At 49.0% G+C, this 19,189-nt stretch overlaps 1 protein-coding gene across 1 annotated transcript in view; it reads right to left on the bottom strand.

The window, feature by feature from the left end:
• Window positions 1–19,189, bottom strand: part of Tet3 (tet methylcytosine dioxygenase 3) — a 93,068-nt gene that overhangs the window by 60,380 nt on the left and 13,499 nt on the right. Inside the window, exon 3 of the mRNA XM_032906253.1 lies at window positions 17,425–17,481. Coding sequence (XP_032762144.1) covers window positions 17,425–17,481 — 57 coding nt within the window. The remainder of the gene's footprint in view (window positions 1–17,424; window positions 17,482–19,189) is intronic.

Raw genomic sequence — 19,189 nt, 5'->3', positions numbered from 1 at the left:
AGGTCTTCCAGTATCCGAGTTCGAGTTACATTTTTTTGCAAACACAAAAGCCAGGACTAAACCAGTGGTCAAAGTCCAAGGCTGTCAGTGACAAAAGGGCTCTAAATCTCATGGCTCTTTAGCAGTCCCCACCCACCAGGCCGCAGGTCTTCCTCACAGAAGGACTGACATGTGAGCTACCTAGGCAGGGTTTGAGAAATGAGTAAGGATCACCTGTAGGCGTTGAGCAGTCCCCTCTGGCTGTAAGACCCCTCGCCTCCACATAGGGGTAGCAACCACACCTCTTCTGGCACTCCAAGGGTGCACCGGAGGCTACACCCACAGGCAAACCAGCTCTAACCACAACGCCCAGGCCCATATGGAGCAGGCTCACAGCTTAGACTGCTAAGCAGTAGCCCAGGAGCACAGTGCTCAAAGCCCTCATTAACCCAAGAAACATCTGGGAAGCTTTAATAGCAAGCTGCCTCAATAGCTCTAAGGTCAAAAGGGGGAGAAAAAAAAAAATCAAAACCACAACTGCGGACTCAAAGATAAATTAATATCAGTGAGAACAATATCTAACAACAGAGAAACCCCGGATCTCATAAGTACTTTTGCAAAATAAGGAGGGAAGTTAGTTTCAATCCAAGAAGGTCTGGAGTAAACCAAAGTAGGAAAAAATGAATCACCAGGAATAAAGGCAGAAGGAGCCGGTTAGAAAACAAACGACAGAGGCTTTTATACATGATCTGTGATGGTTCTCCAAAAGACCAGCAGAGCACACCTTGGACAAGACCGATTATTTTAACAAGGAGATATGAAGGTGCCACATGCCTAGAATTCTAGAACCTGAGTGGCTAGACCAAGAGACTCACCAGGAGTTCCAGGCCTGTCTATACCACACAGTGAATCTAAGGCTGCTCTAGGCAGGCCATACTCTGTCTTAAAAGGAGCTAAAAGGAATAATCACCAACAGTGAATTTTTGAAATTTTTAAAAATATAAATTAATTTTCTAGGAATTTTTTGATAGAAATATTGCAAGTATCAGAGAAAACACCTACCAAAGAATTACACCATTTAGTTAACTCATTTTTCTCTTATTAAATTTTCCCAGGTATTTCAAGATAAGCACTTACCTTCTCCACATGTACAGACAGGAACTGTAGGGACTCAGACTGGCCCAGCTATTAGCCGGGTCACCCAGGCAGACAGGAGACTTGGTCCCACAGCCTGCTGTCCCCAGGAGCTTGAAGCAAGTTGGAACACACCCCTGAGGAGGCTCTGACCATTAGCTAGATGAGGATATTTCTGGTCTCTCTGCTACCTATGCAAAACACAGTCCAAAAGCCAGCAGCAATATCTCCCTCAGAGCTTGTGCAGAACACCAAGCCCAAACCCAGTTCTGAACCAGAAAGTGCACTAAGAGCCCAAGATTACCTGGATGAACATTAAAATATCAGAAGCCTGTCAAACCCCTACTCGCCCAACTGCCCTTTAATCCCTATTAGTTTCTTAAAGCAGTACCCACACTCTGTTCTGCTGGTCACAACCAAGAGCTAGGGGCGGGGTGGGAGGAACAACTGATAAGGGCTAGGATCACATGACCATAATTTCAAAGCTTATCAGAGCAGGGGCTGGCAAGAGGGCTCAGCGTGTAAAACCTGCCTGCTGGTAAACCAGAGGAACTGAATTTGATCCTTGGGACTGACATCGTAGAAGACTTTCAGAAGTTGTCCTCTGGCACAGATGCCCATACAGAGGTATTCAAATTTTTGTTTTAAAAAAAATTTGGTAGGATAAACAAAGCCAAACTCTTAAAAGATGTTTCTATTATTTCCTGAGTTAAACCAACAATATATAAAAGTTTCTTATTAGTAAAATCCTCAAAAAATAAAAAGAAATAACACATTCACAGAGAAAAGGGTGCATATCCCAACTAAATGTAGTAAAAAAACAAATCAGACATTTTATATCATTTTATCCTAATTAGAAAACAGTGTATACAGTCAGGTGACGGTGGTGCATGACTTTAATCCCAGCACTCGGGAGGCAGAGGTAGGTGGATCTCTGTGAATTTGAGACCAGTCAACAGAGCGAGTTCCTGGACAGAGAAACCCTGCTTTGGAAGATGAGAGAGAGACAGAGACAGAGACAGAGACAGAGACAGAGAGACAGAGACAGAGAGAGAGAGAGACAGAGAGAGAGAGAGAGAGAGAGAGAGAGAGAGAGAGAGCGGCGAGGCGCAAGCGGCCTTGAGCCCTTTGACTATTTCCCCAGTTTGGCTGGATCTGAGTCTAGCAGCTTTCCTCTCCCTGTATGTGCATGAATGTTTTATAAGCAGCCACACTTACAGATTTCCAGTTCAAGCAAGTAGAATCCCTTTGTTAACTCAGTCGCCAGACAACCTGTTTCTCAAACTCCCAAAGGGCATAAGAGTCGCCAACAACGTGATTCCTATGTATGACATGGAGGGGAGGATTCAACCTGAACTACTTCTGAGAGCCCCTTCTATAGCCTGATAGTGAGCACAGATGAGGGGAAGGCCCAGCTGGCTGAGGAGCTGATAAACATAGCTCTCACGGGCTGGCTCATAGGACAGCGGATTTACCAGTCAGAGATCCAGGCCTCTGCGTATGCACACATGCATGTGTGCGTGAATTTCACATCATGTACCCAAATCCCACTCATCTTCCCGTCATTCCACATCAACTCTTTAAACAGGGCAATGTGTACACAGGGAGGCAAGGGCAAAAGCAAGCGTCACCCTAAGGTAAGCCTCACATTGTGGGCAGCCCAGCACCATGGTGCCTGTCGCCTGTCAGAATGCTTTCTGCTCTGAGAGGATGCATTTGGATAAACTCCACAGGTTCACAGAGGTCCATCTGTTAGTCTCAGCTCTGACCTCCAGGAGGCAGTTCCCCCAGGGCTGGCAGGGATACAACAGTGACTGGTGAAGCCCCTCTGTCTGCCCTGATGCCTGGCACTCAGTATCTTGCCCACTCGGATGGGTGAATGAAGATGGATCAAGGGACTAAGAACAGTGCCCCACCTCCTTCCCCAAACCCCAGCATTCCTGGGCACACTCCTGCTTCCGCTGTTCCCAAGGATTTAAGACAGGAGAGCAAAGGAACCAGCAAAGTCTTTGTAATGCTGCTGCCCTTCTGGAGAGGTGAGGGAACAAGATGACATGGTTAAAGTGCTCCAGACACAAGAAACAGCCCTGGTGGAGGGACAGAGGACCTGTTCACATCTCCACTTTCATGCACATCAAGAGGCAGACATCCTGACCCCTGCTTCACAACAATGGGAGCTTCCCACATATCGAAGCCTGTGGGCTGTATGTGGCCCTGTAAGATGAGGGGGTCTCTTGCTCATATGCCACAGGAATGCTAGGTGAGGAAGATCTCTCCATCATCACCTTAGCCCTTGGGGCAGCAGAGACCAGGACCTGACGATTCAATCTAGAGGACTAGGCAAGGGCGTGGGACAGGGTGGCACACCGGTCCACCATTATCAAGAAATTGTGCCCTTCCAGACTGGCAAGATGACTCAGTTGGGTAAGAGCACTTGCTGCCAAGCCTGACGTTCTGACTTCAATCCCCAGGACCCAAGTCATAGAGGGAAAGAACCAACCTGTCAGGTTGTCCGCTGACCTCCTCCACAAACTAGCCCACATGCTCACATGACACATTAAAAAGGAAAAACAGATGCCTTTCATTCCACAATTCCCCATGGAAGCTTGAAGTACATGGCCATGGGAAAGACTATCACGCTGACAGGCAGAAAACTTGGCCTCAGAGCCATCTGGGGGACAGACTCTGGACCAGAACAGTAGAAAGCAAGATGCTACCCTGGGCACACAGCTGTGAAGCACACCTCACCAGTAGCCTCCCAAGCTCAGCTTTCTGCCCTGATGAATCCTGAGGAGAGGGGAGGATTCATTTGTTCTGCGATACCTTCACGGAATCTGGGAACGGAGAACACAGGTCTCGCCAGTCAGTACTTACCAGGGTGAGTGACAAGAAGGATACTGGTCATTATGGGTAATTATGAGATATAGACTCCTCCCTAAAGCCTCCTGTGGGAAAATGGCCCAGGACTCCCTCTTTTTCCTGCAGAGACAGGGAGGGTGCTCCATCTGTTACCCAGATCCCAGCCTCCAGGCTTGGGGCCAGAGCTGCCTCAGGCCCCACTCCTGGCCTTGGCCCAGGCAACATACTTTGAAGATGTGAAGCTCACTGTCTCTCTCACCAATTTGATCCCACAAGCATTTATTAAAAGCATTTACTGCATGCTAGGCTTCGTGCCAGGTGCTGGGGAACTGAAACGGATGGCTACCCCACCACAAGGAAGCGAGATCCAAGCACTCACTAGTGCGGCCACAGAGGGACAGACGGCCGCACCACGGACAGCTGATAAAAAACAGGCATCTCCAGTGTGCCTTCAGCAATGGGCTAAAAAGCACAACAGCTGGGCCTGGAGGGGAAGATGGCTCAGCAGGGAAGAGTGTTTGCTGTGAGTGTGAGGCCTGTGTTTAACTCCCCAGCACCCACACAGGAAGGCTAGGCGTGGCATGTGCCTCTAACCCCTGCTGTGGGGGTGTAGAGACAGGAGATTCTGGCTGGGGCTTGTTGCCTGCCACCCTGCCTGTGTCAAGAGAGTGAGAGCATTAGAGCAGGGTGGCTGCTGGCCTCCTCTGGCTTCTCCATGCACTGGAGTGCAAAACATACACACACACACACTCACAGAGCAACAAAAGGCCAATAAGGGTGTGGGTCAGTTGTATAGAGTCTGCCTGTAATGGATAAGGTCCCAAGTCCAACCACTAGCAATAGAGTATTATGGAAAGCAATGGGGTGTGTGAACCACATTTACAACAGTAAGGGTGGCGAAGAACACATGTTAACAGACACGGGGAAACTTTAAAGCTTTGGTGGAACCCAGAAGGGCCAAGGTAGAAAGAGGCCTAGTGGCATATGCATTTAATCCCAGTACTTGGGAGGCAAGGCCGGGCCAGCCTGTTCTACAGAGTGAGACTGGTCTCTTTTTTAAAAAAAAAAAAAAAATATATATATTTTTAAAAAGATTTATTTTATGTATACAAGTACACTGTAGCAAATCAGACACACCAGATCCCATTACAGATGGTTGTGAGCCACCATGTGGTTGCTGGGAATTGAACTCAGGACCTCTGAAGAACAGTCGGTGCTCTTAACCTCTGAGCCGTCTCTCCAGGGTCTCAGAAGGAGGCAGGCTACATTTCCTTTTCTAGAGAGGAATCAATAGAAAGCCATCCATCTGCCCCAAACCTCTAAGTCCTCTATGATTCTAACTGAAAGCACCCAGTATTTTTGACAGAGATTGACAAGTCTTTCACAAGCTTCTTTGTACTAAGAAATGAAAACAGTAACAAAAAAGGACAAATGTAAATAAATTGTTAATTTGTGTGTGTGTATGTGTGTGTGCGCGTGTATGTGTGTTTGTGCGTGTGTGCACAGATGCCCATGGACGGGGTGTGAAGACCCCTGGAACTGGACTTAAATGGTTGTGAACTGCCATGTGGGTGCTGGGAACTAAACTCAGGATCTCTGGAAGAGAAGTGGACATTCCTAACTATTCAGCCATCTTTAAAGACCAAACTCCCGAATAAAAACAGGTAATTAAAATAATGGAACAAACAGAATCAGAAAAAGCACAAAGCTGCAGAGCCCCTAGGATGGCGAAGAGATGTGAAACACTGCAGAACCAGACGGCAGAGACTCAAACTAGAGATAATGGGGTCTCTGAGTCCAGTCCTTGCTTCATATACCATATATAAAAATAAATTTCACCTTGGATATATGGAAATCTAAAATGAAGCTGTAGCAGCTTAAGAGAAAATCATAATAAACTGATTCCACAAATTACATCTTCACACGAGACATAAGCGTAACTCGTACATACACACCCTTTTTAAATAAGCCAGAAACCGGCTGGAGGGGGCTGAGGAATGCTAAAGCACATGGATGTACAGGGCCCGGGTTCAATCCCCACCACTGACACACAAAAGCCCGAGTGTCTACAAATATGTGTGCCAGAAATTAACATCAGTAACATTACTTTTTCGGGAACAATAGAAATTAAAAATACATACTTATGCGATACTGAGGATAAATGCAAAATGACTAGTCTTTAAGGCATCCAAGTTCCCTTTTAATAAAAAAGATCATTTGGGTTCAGTCCCCAGCTCCGAGAAAAAAAAAAAAAAAAAAGAGATCATTTGGGTCTGCCAGTGGGTGGGCACTGCAGAGGCGTACGGGAGGCAGACCAAGGCAGACCTCAGAGTTTGGGGCCAGCCTGATCAACAGAGGCTACAGAGAGAAACCCTGTCTTGAGAAACACATCATTTGATTCTCCTTTACATGTTCCTGCTATAACTCTGTGTACAATGTGTTTGCCTGGGGTGCACATGGGGTGCACATGGGCCACAGTGCATACACAGAAAGTAGAGAGCAGCATTCAGGAGTTGGCGGTTTCCACCCTGAGTCCCAAGGATCAAAGCTCAGGCCACCAGGCTTGAGCAGCAAGAGCTTTTGCCTCCTGAGCCATTCTGCTGGCCCTCAGAAGACCTTTTGTGAGAATAACTTGGTAGTATCCCCTTAAAATGTCTTTATTAGGGGGGTTGGGGATTTGGCTCAGTGGTAGAGCGCTTCCCTAGCAAGCACAAGGCCCTGGGTTCGGTCCCCAGCTCCAAAAAAAAAGAAATGAAAAAAAAAAATGTTTTTTAGGTTGGGTGTGATGGTGCACACCTTAACCCTAGCATTTGAGAGGCAGAGGTAGGTGGGTCTCTGAGCTCAAGGCCAGCCTGGTCTACAGAGTGAGTTTCCTGGCCAACCAGCACTGTACAACAATATCCTCTATTAAAAAAAAAAAAAAAGCCATTTTATGATTTTTAATCTACACAGATGGACAAATATACAAATATATTTGTTAATATACAAATAAATTAAAAATCATGTCATCAATAAATTGCCACTCAAAAATTGTGAACATTCACCAATGGGAAACAAATTAAATTATGTAAATCTGTGCTATTCGAAACTCCATGGCCATTTTTGCTGTTGCTCTGCAGAGCCCCTTACTGTGCAGCCGAGCCTGGCCTTAATTCTTCTTCCTTTCCTCAGCCTCCTAAGAGCTAGGATTACAGGTGTGGGTTGCCATGGCTACTTTCTGCAGAAAAGGCTAAGATAGACACACCGACATAGGAAAGTGTCCTTAGCCCATTTAGTAAGTAAATAGGTAACAAACTGTGGAGAAAGTAGTGTTTAGCTGTTACACAGAATGGAAAGACCTGAGTTCCAGTTATATAGTTTTATATTATTTGATGTCTTTAAATAGAGATGTACTATTTTAAAGGTTTAGAAATAGCCAGGCACAGCAGCATACACCTTTAATCCCAACACTAGGGAAGCACAGGTAGGCAGATCTCTGAGGTCAAGGCCAGCCTGCTCTGCATACTGAGTTCCAAGACACTCAGGGTGACATAAAGAAACCATGGCTTCCCTCTCACCCCTGTCAATGATAAATTTTTTTAAAAGTTCAAAAATGGGGCTGGAGAGATTGCTCAGTGGTTGAGTATTGGCTGCTCTTGAACTGAATTCCCAGTATCCACACAGTGTCTCACAACTGTCTAGAACTCTGGTTCCTGAGGATTCAATGCCCTCCTCTGACATGGATGTGGTACACGTCCATACGTTTAGGCAAAACGCTCGAGTACATAAAACAAATTTAAATAAACAAAACAGGAACGCAAGTGAAAAAAGTCACAGTGCAGAGGAAATGAATGCAGTGACAGCTGCGTGTACATTATGGGAATAATTTCAAAATGGATCACTGACCAAAAAATACATGGTAAATGTTTTACACCAAGGGGCATAGGACAAAGAAAAGTCAAAAAGTCAACACCTGTTTCTCAAGGAAAGATACCAAGCCATATGGTTTCCCAATATCAAATCCTAAAAGAAGAGAATTATTTCAGATGTGTTATTTGAAATTGTACCAATTCATAGAAAACTTCCCAATCCACTGTATGAAGTTACTGTTATTCTACCAACGTCTAACAGTGCAAACACAAAAGCTACCAGCTGACCTTACGATGTAAACAAGTCAGACACTGTTAACATAAGTCACCTGACTGTTAAAAAAAACCACTTATAACGGAAAAAAATTAACAAAGATCATTTCTTTCATATGACATAAAGAATCGCATGACCCTAAGAATTCACTAATCTTACAACGCCTCGCCTGAAGTCACAATGCTAGTCATTCCCATTAAAGTGCAAAGGGAACAATATCACTAAAGAGAAAGACGTTCTCAAGCCGATAAGGACCTAGCAAATGCACAGGACACACATTCCCAGTTCCAGCTCCATCTATCCATCAGCAGCCCCTGGGTCAGGCTCCTGACTTAACCGGGCTACCGGGCCTGTTCCAGACTCGCCACTAGAATGAACGGACAGAACTACTATCTGTTTGCCCATGGCCTCACGCTGTGCGTGTGGTACACTCACACCGGTGACTAATTGTCATCCGGGGTGAAGAGTTAACAACACAACACAACTCCATTTTCAGCCACACCACACCGGGACATGGGTCAGAGGAAGAGATCTGAATACATAATGCTAGCTAACAGCTATGCTGTGAGGTTACCACCAAATTCCCTCCCCTGCGGTCTTCCAGCTTTTCAAAAGAATAGTTTATTATTAGTGTAATTTTGAGAAATAGAATAAAAAGGCCAGAAAAGACAAAGGCTTTTATTTTTAACTCAAAATTGGAGATTGGCACCACCTTAAACCCCCAGATAGAAAAGGAGCTAGAGGAGCTTAGATGGTCACACAGGGTAGGAATCTGCAAAGTCCCCTGCCCCTGTGCCCTTTCACAGTGACACCTACCTATGGCAGAGAAGTGTTTAAAGGTATTCCTGGCAGAGGCCACTCTAAAAGCTTCCAGGCCCACAGCCAGCACATATTGCCACACTAGGGCACGCCCCGACTTTGCCCAAGTGCCGTACAAACTCTTGAGCACTTCCAACAGGGCAAGAGTCACTTCCAGAGATAGATGTTGATGACATAGGCGTGTTTGTGAGAAATTATCACACGGTATATAGCATGCTTTCCTTCTTGCATACATGTTAGACTTCAGTTAAAAGCTTAAAAATTAAAAGACCATGCCTGCCTGTAGCCCTGGCACCCTGGAGGCGGAGACAGAATCCATAGGACAAAGTGGCTGCCGAGGGACCAAACCAGCAAGCTCTAGGGTCCAGTGAGGGGCCCAGTATGTAGCGGCAGACTGAAGACAAGCGCAGTAAGCCTTCATCCCCTGTATTCCTGTGTACATGTATGCACATGCACCAGCACGTGGGAACATACACACACTAAGAAATAAAAGATTTTTCAAATTAAAGGCCGAGAGGCGGAAACTCCATTTCTATGACCTCAGAACACCACCACTTTAATCGTCAAGCTCACAGATCAGCCTCGCGGGAACGACCTGATCTTAACTGTCCCAGATGCTTATCATTTGGGTGCAGCCCACAGGTTTGGGCGACAAAGCAGAACTGAGGATGTGACTGCTCAAGCCGGACAGCACATTCTAACCGACTAGAGCCCTTCAAGCCACACTGGGACCTGCTCCACTCCACACAGAGGGCATCATGATCCCTGGAGCCTAAACACTGACATTCCCTTTTTGAAAAGCTGCTCAGATAATTCTAACATGAGCAGGGGCTGGGAGCTGCTGAACTAGTTAAACCAGAGGGACTGGATGCTAGAGACTCTCAAGGCGAGCTAAGGCAAGGCCCTCCCTGACTGTTGGGGTGGAAGATGGGGTGGGAGTGAATAGGGATGGTGTGTTCTGGCGCTCACCCATCTCCTCTTCATATCCCACTTCCTCAGGACTCATTCAGAGACCTACTGGAGAGCAAAATCATCTTAATATATGTGTAAAATGTGTGCTCGTGCATGCACTCCTGGGCATGCGAATACCCACAAGGTTTTCTAAATAACTTTTGGGTCCATGAGGATGAGCACAGAACTCTGGGTTCTGGCTCCTAGCCAATGAGTTCAGACTGGACTCCTTGCCAGGAAGCCCCAAGACACACGCCACTGTAACCACACAGCCCCACAGCTAAGCCCTAACTACTACCCAGGGGCCCAGTGATGTATCTGGGAGCCCACAGCTGGAAAACAGGAAACCAGTGAAAAACAACAGAAGGAAGGCCACAGGGCAGAGGAAGCAGAGAGTTCAACCATGGGAGAAGGTGAGGAGTGAGGCCAGTGAGGAGGGGACCCCATTATGGCTTGCCTACAGAGACCTTCCAGCAGGATTACCTGGGACCCTCATCTTCAGTCCACCCTCGGTCTAAAATAGGAACCCATACCCATACGTTTGGCCCAACACGTGTTTATTTTGGCCAGACAGCCCCCACGGTGCTCTCCCTAGATGATTCTGACCTAAGAAATCCTGGCACGCATGTCACAAAGCACGGTCAGACTCGGAAGAAAGCTATGTTTAAAGCATGTAGTGGGAAAAAGGGCAGACTGAGGCCCTAAAGAACGTCCTGGTATTGAGAGGGGGAAAAAAATAGGGCAGAAAAATGCAGAGAAAAACAGGTGGACAGCTCTCGGGCGTGTTGACTGAAGAAACCACACCTACGCTGAGCAAGCAGACTGATTAGAGCACTTCAAAGATCACGGAGTTGGAAATGTTACAGGGCCAGAGCTAATTTACCCCGAGCTCTCTTGGCCCCTAAATAGCCGTTTACTTGAACACCTATGCAGCTGGACGTCCTGTGACTACTAGGCAAATCGTTTTGGAATATATGAATGCCACAGCTTCCATCAACCCCCAAACCCAAGAATGTAACCAGATAGCATCCGAGACCCACAGCAGAGATTTCTTCAATTTACTACGGTCTGCCTGCTGTTCTCGCCAGTGCATCTATTAGCAAGGTGTTTTGATGTATGGTTTTGCTTGGTTTCTTAAAAAATAAAAACAAAAAATGAACCACCAACAACAAAAAAATAGAAAGTAGTTGCAACACCGGACTTGGAGTCACCTAGTCCTGCGTTCCTAGGCCGAGGTCACTATGGCTTGGACCCTTTAATGCTGCATTTTATTTTATGTTGACAGGGACATCTCCAGCTGTACCAACAATCCATTCTCCTAGAGCTTGGGGGACAGGACGACAACTCGAATTTTGAAGATCTAGTCTCTGCTTCTCTGCAGGACCAGGGGAGTCAGAAGGAACCCTCTGTACCCCAGCTCAGCCTCAGCATGCCAGCAGAGACAGTGGTCTGAGGGCTGCTCCCAAGGGAAGGCATAGCTGAGGAGTCAGTTTGCAGATTCTGACCAGGTCGTCCACTCACAACCCTTGTTGGGTCCTCTGCCTGCCTCTGACAGGTGTCTCTGGCCTCCCGGTTTATCCCCATCAACAGAACAGGGACAGGCAGGCAGATGACAGGCAACAGTCCCTTTAATAAACTGTCTGCTTAGCAAGACTGGGAACAAAGCTTACAGGCCAGAAAATGACCTGGGACTTGCTAGGCAAGTATTCTGCCTTTTCTTTTTGAGAGAAGGCAGTGGGTGCTGCACAGGCTCGTGAGAGAAGCAGAAGCCAGTCAGCGGGGCAGAGCTGGGGAATTCTCTGTTAGGGATGAGCTGCAAACCTTTCAATGCCTTTGTCTCCATGCAGAGCCCATGAGGTCAGGATTACTCATGAGGATGCAGGGGGGCGGAGCTCAGAAATCCAATTACTTAAGCACTAAGGGCACAAGAGTTCCTGGCCAGACACACAACCAGGATTTGCTTAGACCCTGATCCTCCTCCACTTGGCATGCTGGCCCCTTAAGAAATATTTCTGTAGCAGGACAGTTCGGGGTCCTTTCTCTAGGCTGCTGAGAAAAAAAAAAAAAAAAAAAAAAAAAAATCACATTTTTACACTCATGTTTAAACCTCGGCTGGATAAAGTGGAGCCAAGACGCTTCAATTAAAGCCACCCAGATAACGGCGTGTCCATCCTTACAGAGATCACAATATGAGGTCAGCCCCTCAGAGGAAAGGGCTATACCTCTAGGTTAGTAAGGACCACTGTATGAAGGCCTGAAGATAAAGGTTAGTGGCAGAACACTTGCCTAGCAAGTCCCAGGTTCAATCCTCAGCTCCACAAAAAAAAAAAAAAAAATTTAAACTTTTTTTTTTTTAAATCCTAAATGAAAGAACAGCCTGGTGGAACAGGGCTATAACCCTAGCTACTCAGGAAACTAAGAAAGATCCCAAATTCAAGGCCTGTTGGGCTACACAATACATTCAAAAGCCTGGGCAGCAAGAGGGCCGAGGACATTACAGTAGTAGACTGTTCACGGGCATGTGTGAGGTCCTGAAGTCAGTCTCTGAGCACACACACACCCTTCAGGGGCTGGTTGGTTCAGACTACACACCATCAGATCCCTGAGCAGGCAGGAAGGGTCCTTATCTACAGAAGCTTGGCTGCTCCAAGAGATTCTCTGTAACAAACAGCAGGGTGAGGAAGAGTGGGGAGGTGTCCAGAAAGGGAATGGAGGCACACAAACCAAGAGCCCTGTGCACTGCCAGAAGCACATTCAGAAGCAGCGCTGGTCACGACCTGACCCAGTCCAGCATCACATACACAGAGAAACTGTCAGTTTTGGGGACATCCAAGAGCAAGTGTGGAAACTGCCCTGTCGGACGCTCAGGAGGCTTTGAATGGTACCCAACACCAGAGGCAAATTGTACAGGCTGTTAGCCGACTTTACAAAGTGGGACTGCATCTTGAAACTTAAAAAACAAAAACAAAAACAAATGGAGAAAACGATCTGGTCTGTTTCTACATTTAGTTTGAAAAAACAAAACAAACAAACAAAAAAACACCTAACTTTGAACGGGGTTGGGATTTAGCTCAGTGGTAGAGCGCTTGCCTAGGGAAGCGCCAAGGCCCTGGGTTCGGTCCCCAGCCCAAAAAAAAAAAGAACCAAAAAAAAAAAAAAAAAAAAAAACACCTAACTTTGGAAGGCAAGCCCTCCGCTGTAAAGGAAACCATGGCGATGGGCTCTAAAGTGACTCTTCACGGTTAATGGCAGAGCCCATGAGTAAACTCCACTACCTGTTGCTCCCTCTCAGCCAGTGAAGCAGTAAAAGTCTGTAAGACCCAAACTTTAGATAGCCCAGACTTGCTTCAAACTAGCTATATAGTCAAGGATAACCTTGAACTCCTGGTCTACTTCCAAGTGTTGGGAGATTATAGGCACACACAACTATATCTAGGTTAAATGTCTACAAGGTGACCTTTTTTCCTTTTGGCAGTGTTCGAGATTGAGTCCGTGGCAAATGCTCTTCAACTAAGCCATATTCCCAGCCCCAGAGCCCAAACTTTTCCAGAAAGCAAAGTCTTCACTTGCAGTCCTGGCTTCCTGGACTAGGCTGGCCTCTACTCCAGAGATCTACCTGTGTGTGCCTCCTGTGTGCTCGGATTAAAGGTGGGTACCACCACAGCCAGGAGACCCTCACTCCTGATAAACCGATGTTCAAGTTCACATGAACAGCACAGTATTTTATCCAAAATCTGAAACCAACACTTTCTTTCCAATACCAAGCTTCCTTCTCTACCTTATCTGTTTCAGAACACAAGACCCTAACCAATGACCAGATCCTAGAAGGGCTGAGCTTGAAAACAAGGCTGGAGCATTGATTCTTAAAAGTCCTGAGGTCAAAAGCCAAAAAGTGAGTCTGGCGCAGAGGCGTGCACGTGGATGAAAGGCTCGGTCTGTGCTGCTTTCACGTTCACACGCCCCAAACACAGCAGAGATCAAAGCGGTCGTCTGCACAACACACACTGGCAATGCTGGTGTTCCCACTTGTAACTGAAGTATCTAGTCCGTATCTTAGTGTCTAATGGCTTTGTAAGGTTCATAGTAACTTGTTTTCCTATGCTGTACTTAGTCCCTGTTCTGTCTGCCCAGACCCCTAAACGGCCCAAGAGTAAACCACCTCCCCCTCAAAAGCTGGAAACGGGGGTCCTGCTGACAGCCAGATGTCTGGATGCAGGAGGAAATGAGGCTAAAAGCCCAAGAGGCCAGGGATGGAAAAAAAGACTTTAAGAGTATTGGGAGACCCAAAAGCAGAGCCAAAACAAAGCCTCTGCCATATCCCAGCCCAGACCCCCCAGCCAGTCAAACCACTTGCTATAACCTCCAGTGTATGGGAGGGAACTTGGCAAAACCACAAAGCCCATTTCTAGCAGAAACGGGCATCTGCAGCTAGAAGCAGATGAGCACCCAAGGTCCCCCCCAAACCCCCACTTCTCATTGGGCCACTTCTCTGTGGCCCAGCAAGAGGGGCCAAAGAGCCATCAATGGTGGTAGTCCCAGAATGCAGCCCCAGGCCCCCCGCACTGTGACGGACAGATGTCTCCTAATCCGGCTTACGCTCTTCTGCCACAGTCCCTCCTCTTCTCCAACGTTCATTCAAAAATGACTGGGGGTCACCAAAGCAGTAGAGCTGAGCTCTGTGATACACACGGGGAAGGAAGCCCTGACCATTCTCCAGCTCAAATCTGCTATCCTTTGGACTCTTTTCTTTTCTGCTCCCGCCTGATAGGCCCACCGGTCTTCAACTTTACTGCTGCTTATAAATTACTACAGAGAGAAGGAGCTCCTCGACTCTTGCAAAGAGCTGAAGACAGGCAGAAAGGAACAGTCAGGAATGACCAAGAGTATGCAGAGTCAAAAGGAACAGATTCTCAACAGGGCATTTTTGGGATGGTCAAAAGGAGAGATAGAAGGCTAAGATCCTGGGCCCAGTACCAAGATAGTTTCCAGACATCCTTAGCCAGTGAGCTCCCATGAGGCAGAGTGTGGGGGCCCCAATGCAGGGCAGCCTGGTGCTCTTGCACTGGGCACTGTCTTCTGTCTAGGCAGCTGAGGGGAAGGAGGCGGCAGCAGGGTATCATGCTATGGCATATTCCCTGGGATATATCATGGGCAAACGACATGAAGCACAATATACAGTAAACCGACAACTTGCATTCATCAAGCTAAGCTTTGTGGCTGTGCCAGGACTATGTACGCCCACGCATCCGAATATTCCTGGCACCACTTAGCACACAGGGAGACATGCATTATTTCTTCTGGCTTGCTGGACACCATTCCCCCTTGAGGCTTACCCCTCCCATACCCATCCTGTGGGAACCTGTTCACACACACACATGTACACATACTCCCTTTTATCCTGACCACAGGAGGGGCTCTTTTACTATGATAATAGAGTAAGCAAAACTCTGTCACCCCAATGTGCAGGGAAGACAGTGCCAGAAACAGGGGCTCAGACATGAGTGCTGTGGCATCAAGGATAGGAGGAAGCTATGGTTCTCAGGCAGGCAACTCAATATAAGCAGATCCATGCTGGGGACAGAAGGGATGAAGCTCCCAGAACAGGGCAGGGGAGGACCTACAGAGAACTTTCTCTAGATTTCCCCAACACTGGGGTCAGGGTTTGGCTACATCCCAGGGTAGCACAACAGGTAGCAGAAACAGAGTGCATGCTAGCGGAGTGGAAAGAAGCAGGTCTTTCCTGAGAGGCATCACCGCGCAGCAGGCAGGCAGGGTGCTTGAGAGAGTAAGCAGACAAGGATGGAGGTGCAGAAGGAGGGAGCTTCCCCCTTCCCTGAGCCTGCTGTGTCCCCATCCTTTCGTCTGGCTTCAGAGTTGGGGGACAGAAGAAGATTCTCCCTCATAATCTTAACATCTCCACTGCCCACAGTCCTGGAACAGCATACAGCATGGGTGGCTACAACTCCCCCAGCCAGCAGTGGGTGGCCAAAGGAAGCGGAGGTGGGAAGCTGGATTCTGGCTCCCACGAGCAAGCATAAGTGAGCCAATGTGAGCTCAGAGTTCTCTCAGCGCGCACGCACAAACAGGATCACCGGTGCTTCTAACTTGCCTGGGCTCTCCCACGGTTCCTTCCCAGATGACTACCAACAACTCCCAGCCTCACCAAGGCTGCCAGCTCCCCAGAGAGCCGTCCTGGGCTCTTCCTACCTAAGCTGTTTCAGAAGCAAAATCCACATTCTTCAAGTATTTGCTTGGGGAGAGGCCAGGTGAATAACCCTGACCTTCATATCCACACCTTATAAGTTAGCCCGGGAACCCCCAACACACACACACAGGAGGAAGCAGAGCCCCACCCTGTCAGTGTCACCACAGACAGCGAGGTGGCAGAATGCCATTTCCAGCACCTCCTCAGAGCTTCCCACAGCTTTCCCAGGAAGCGGGAAAGACTAAGAGCATGCAGGGACACTCACGGCTCGCCCACCTGCTACCTAAGCAACCAGGCTCAGGGCCGCCTCTATGCAAGGCAGAGCCCCACGGGGCCTGACCTGCCCACCTGTCCCCACACTCACTCCCAACCTCTGCTCTTTAGAGGCAATCACGGTTTTTTTTTCTGTCCCAGTCCCCCCTCCTTCTGGGCCAGAGGATACTGCTGAGTAATTCCAAACTTAGAGTGAGCCCCCGGCCCTGTAAACTGGGGCAAACTAGAAGGAAATCTACTGATCTGCCCCCCCCCAGGGTTAGTCATAGCTTCTTAGTGATCAGATTCTCCCCTCCCAAATGACCTACACCGTCCTCTGAAAACCCACCTGGAATGGGTCTCAGCCCCTTTCTCTGCTTCCCTCACACCAGGGAACACTGCCTTCCCAGTCTCCCAGACACCAAGTGGCACAGAATAACAGCAGACACCCGCTGGCTTCCCAGCCATGATGTTGCATCAGCCCCCACCCTACCCAAAATATCCTCACCCCCACCACCTCCTCTCCTCTCTCCAGCCATCTCCATGGTGACAGCAGCATGACTAATGACACCCTATCAGCTTCAGACTCAGGAGTGCAATTCTCCCTCCCCCTTACTGTCTTTCACCCCCCACTTCCCCGCGACAACGCACCCCGGGGATTTCTGCAGATTGGATGCAAACCAACAGTGCCAGGGCCATTCTCCAGAGATTTCCAGAGGCAGGGGTGGGAAGTGGGTTGCAGGTCTTTATAAAACACACACACACACACACACACACACACACACTAACGCAGAGCGCACACACACATATATATACAGTTCAAACCAAACCCCAACTGCACCCAAACCATCCAGCTGAGAAAGCAAAACGAATCCAAACAAAACCCACACAGGCCTGAGAATTCATTGGCCGCCCACACTCCCGCCGCCCCTCCCCCTCAGCTGCTGCTACACACACAGTGGGAGATTAAGGGATCACCAGAGGAGACCCTTTATTTTTATCCAATCCAGTCAAACACTTCACCCCCACCGCGCGCGCCCACGTACACACACACACACACACACACACACACACACACACACACACACAAGCACGCAGGGTACCTTGACAGTCGCCCCTTGTGCCCAGGGCCCCGTTCCTTCACGAGCATTTATTTCCACCTGCAAAAAAGCCAAAGACACTGGTGAGGCAGTCTGGTAGCAGGCAAGGAGCAAAGCAGTCCTGCACAGGCCCCAGCGCACTGGAGGGGAAGAGGCCGGGAGAAGAAAGGCTGGACGGGGACCATCTTCCTGCTCCAGCTGCCTCCCCAGCGCCGATGGGCCCCTGCGCCTTCCAGTGTTTTGTTTTCCTGCTTCGGTTCCTGAGCCTCTGGAGATCCCAGGGACCCGCTCCCGGCCGGCACACGGCCTCCCCTCCCCTCCAGGCCCAGCGCTCTACCTCGGCCGGCCTCCACTACTGCATCGGCCGCCGCCGGGCCTCCCATTATCCCCGCGGAGGGAGCGCACCGAGGGAGGCACTGCAGAGGCGGCGGCCAGCTGCCGGCTGCTCCCGCCCCGCCAGGCTGGTGTGCAAGGGGGCGGCGCGCGCGCCAGCCAATCCCGCGCCCGGCCCTCCCCGCCAAGGACCTGCCCAGCAGCCAGGCAGGGGCCTTGGTGGAGGGAGCCATCGCTACAAGGGCTGCTTCCCAGGCAGGCCGGGGATCCCGGGGCACCCCCAACCCTCCGGCAACATACACGAGGCGTCCCCTGCACTTCCAGCGGGTGCAACTGTAGTACGGCGGAGTGGGGGGCGGGGGCGGGGAGGGCGATATGTGGGTATCCCATACCGGCCACTCTCAGCCGGAGGAGAGCTGGAGCTCTGGACCTCCAAGGAGAATCCAGGGCAGCAGAAGTCTCACATCCCCCTAACCCCGCCCCCGCTTTGCAGACTGCAGATGAGTGGAGTAACTTACCGAAGGTGACACCGCTAGAACACAGCATAGCTCAAACTCCAAGCCAGCCAGGTCAGTCCTCTCTGAAGACCATATCCTTTGCCATTCTATAGCTCTACTCCCTCTTATACATACCCCTCTCGGAAAACTGGCTGTAGTCCAAACAGCCTGTGCTTCCCCAAGTTGGCTATGCCCTCCCCGGCAAAGCCTTACTACCGAACAGAGCTGAAATGCAATTTTCTCTCCTGGAGAAGATCCACCAGGTACCCCTTCCAAAAACACCCTCGGCTCTCTGCCCTTAAGAGTTTCCTTCTAGTTCCCTAACTATGCGCATACCGAGGGTGCGATGGCCAGGAGACCAAAGCGGGAAGGGGGATAGCAAGGTCCTAGCAATCGCATTCTGGGATTCAATACCCAGGCATCCTCAGGCATCTGTCATCGCGTTCCCTCTCTGAAGGGGAACATCCAGGATTCTACCTCACATACACGTTAGTATCCACATATCCCCCCTACCTTCCTAGCCTGTGGTAACTTACCTCACTTAGCCTCCCTCTGCTCATCTGAAGAATGGAACCAGCAGCCATTTCATACACGTGTGAGGGCCTGAGAAGGCACAGAGCCACTTCCTGACAAGGTAGGTGCTGCTGGCTTCCAGCACTCTACATCTCTGCCAGAGCTCAGGGTGCTTTCTCACTCTCACAGATGAATAAGCTGAGGTCTGAGAGAAGTGACTCACGGATGAGCACCCCTGCTCCCTCCAATGACTCGCTCTATTACCCATTCCACCCCAAATGCATAATCCTGCCCCACCCCAGGGCCCCCAGGGGGTGTTCAGAATCAGATAAGTTCTTTAGGATCAGGCAAGCCTACTTTTGATATATGGAGGCCTCAGGGCCCACACCTGTCTCCCCTTTGGGACAAGAGGCTATCCTACTGGG

Source organism: Rattus rattus, chromosome 6 (genome assembly GCF_011064425.1).
Source record: "Rattus rattus isolate New Zealand chromosome 6, Rrattus_CSIRO_v1, whole genome shotgun sequence".
Lineage (NCBI taxonomy): Eukaryota > Metazoa > Chordata > Mammalia > Rodentia > Muridae > Rattus > Rattus rattus.
The sequence above is the reverse complement of the archived record's forward strand: the minus strand, read 5'-3'. Positions and strand labels throughout refer to the sequence as shown.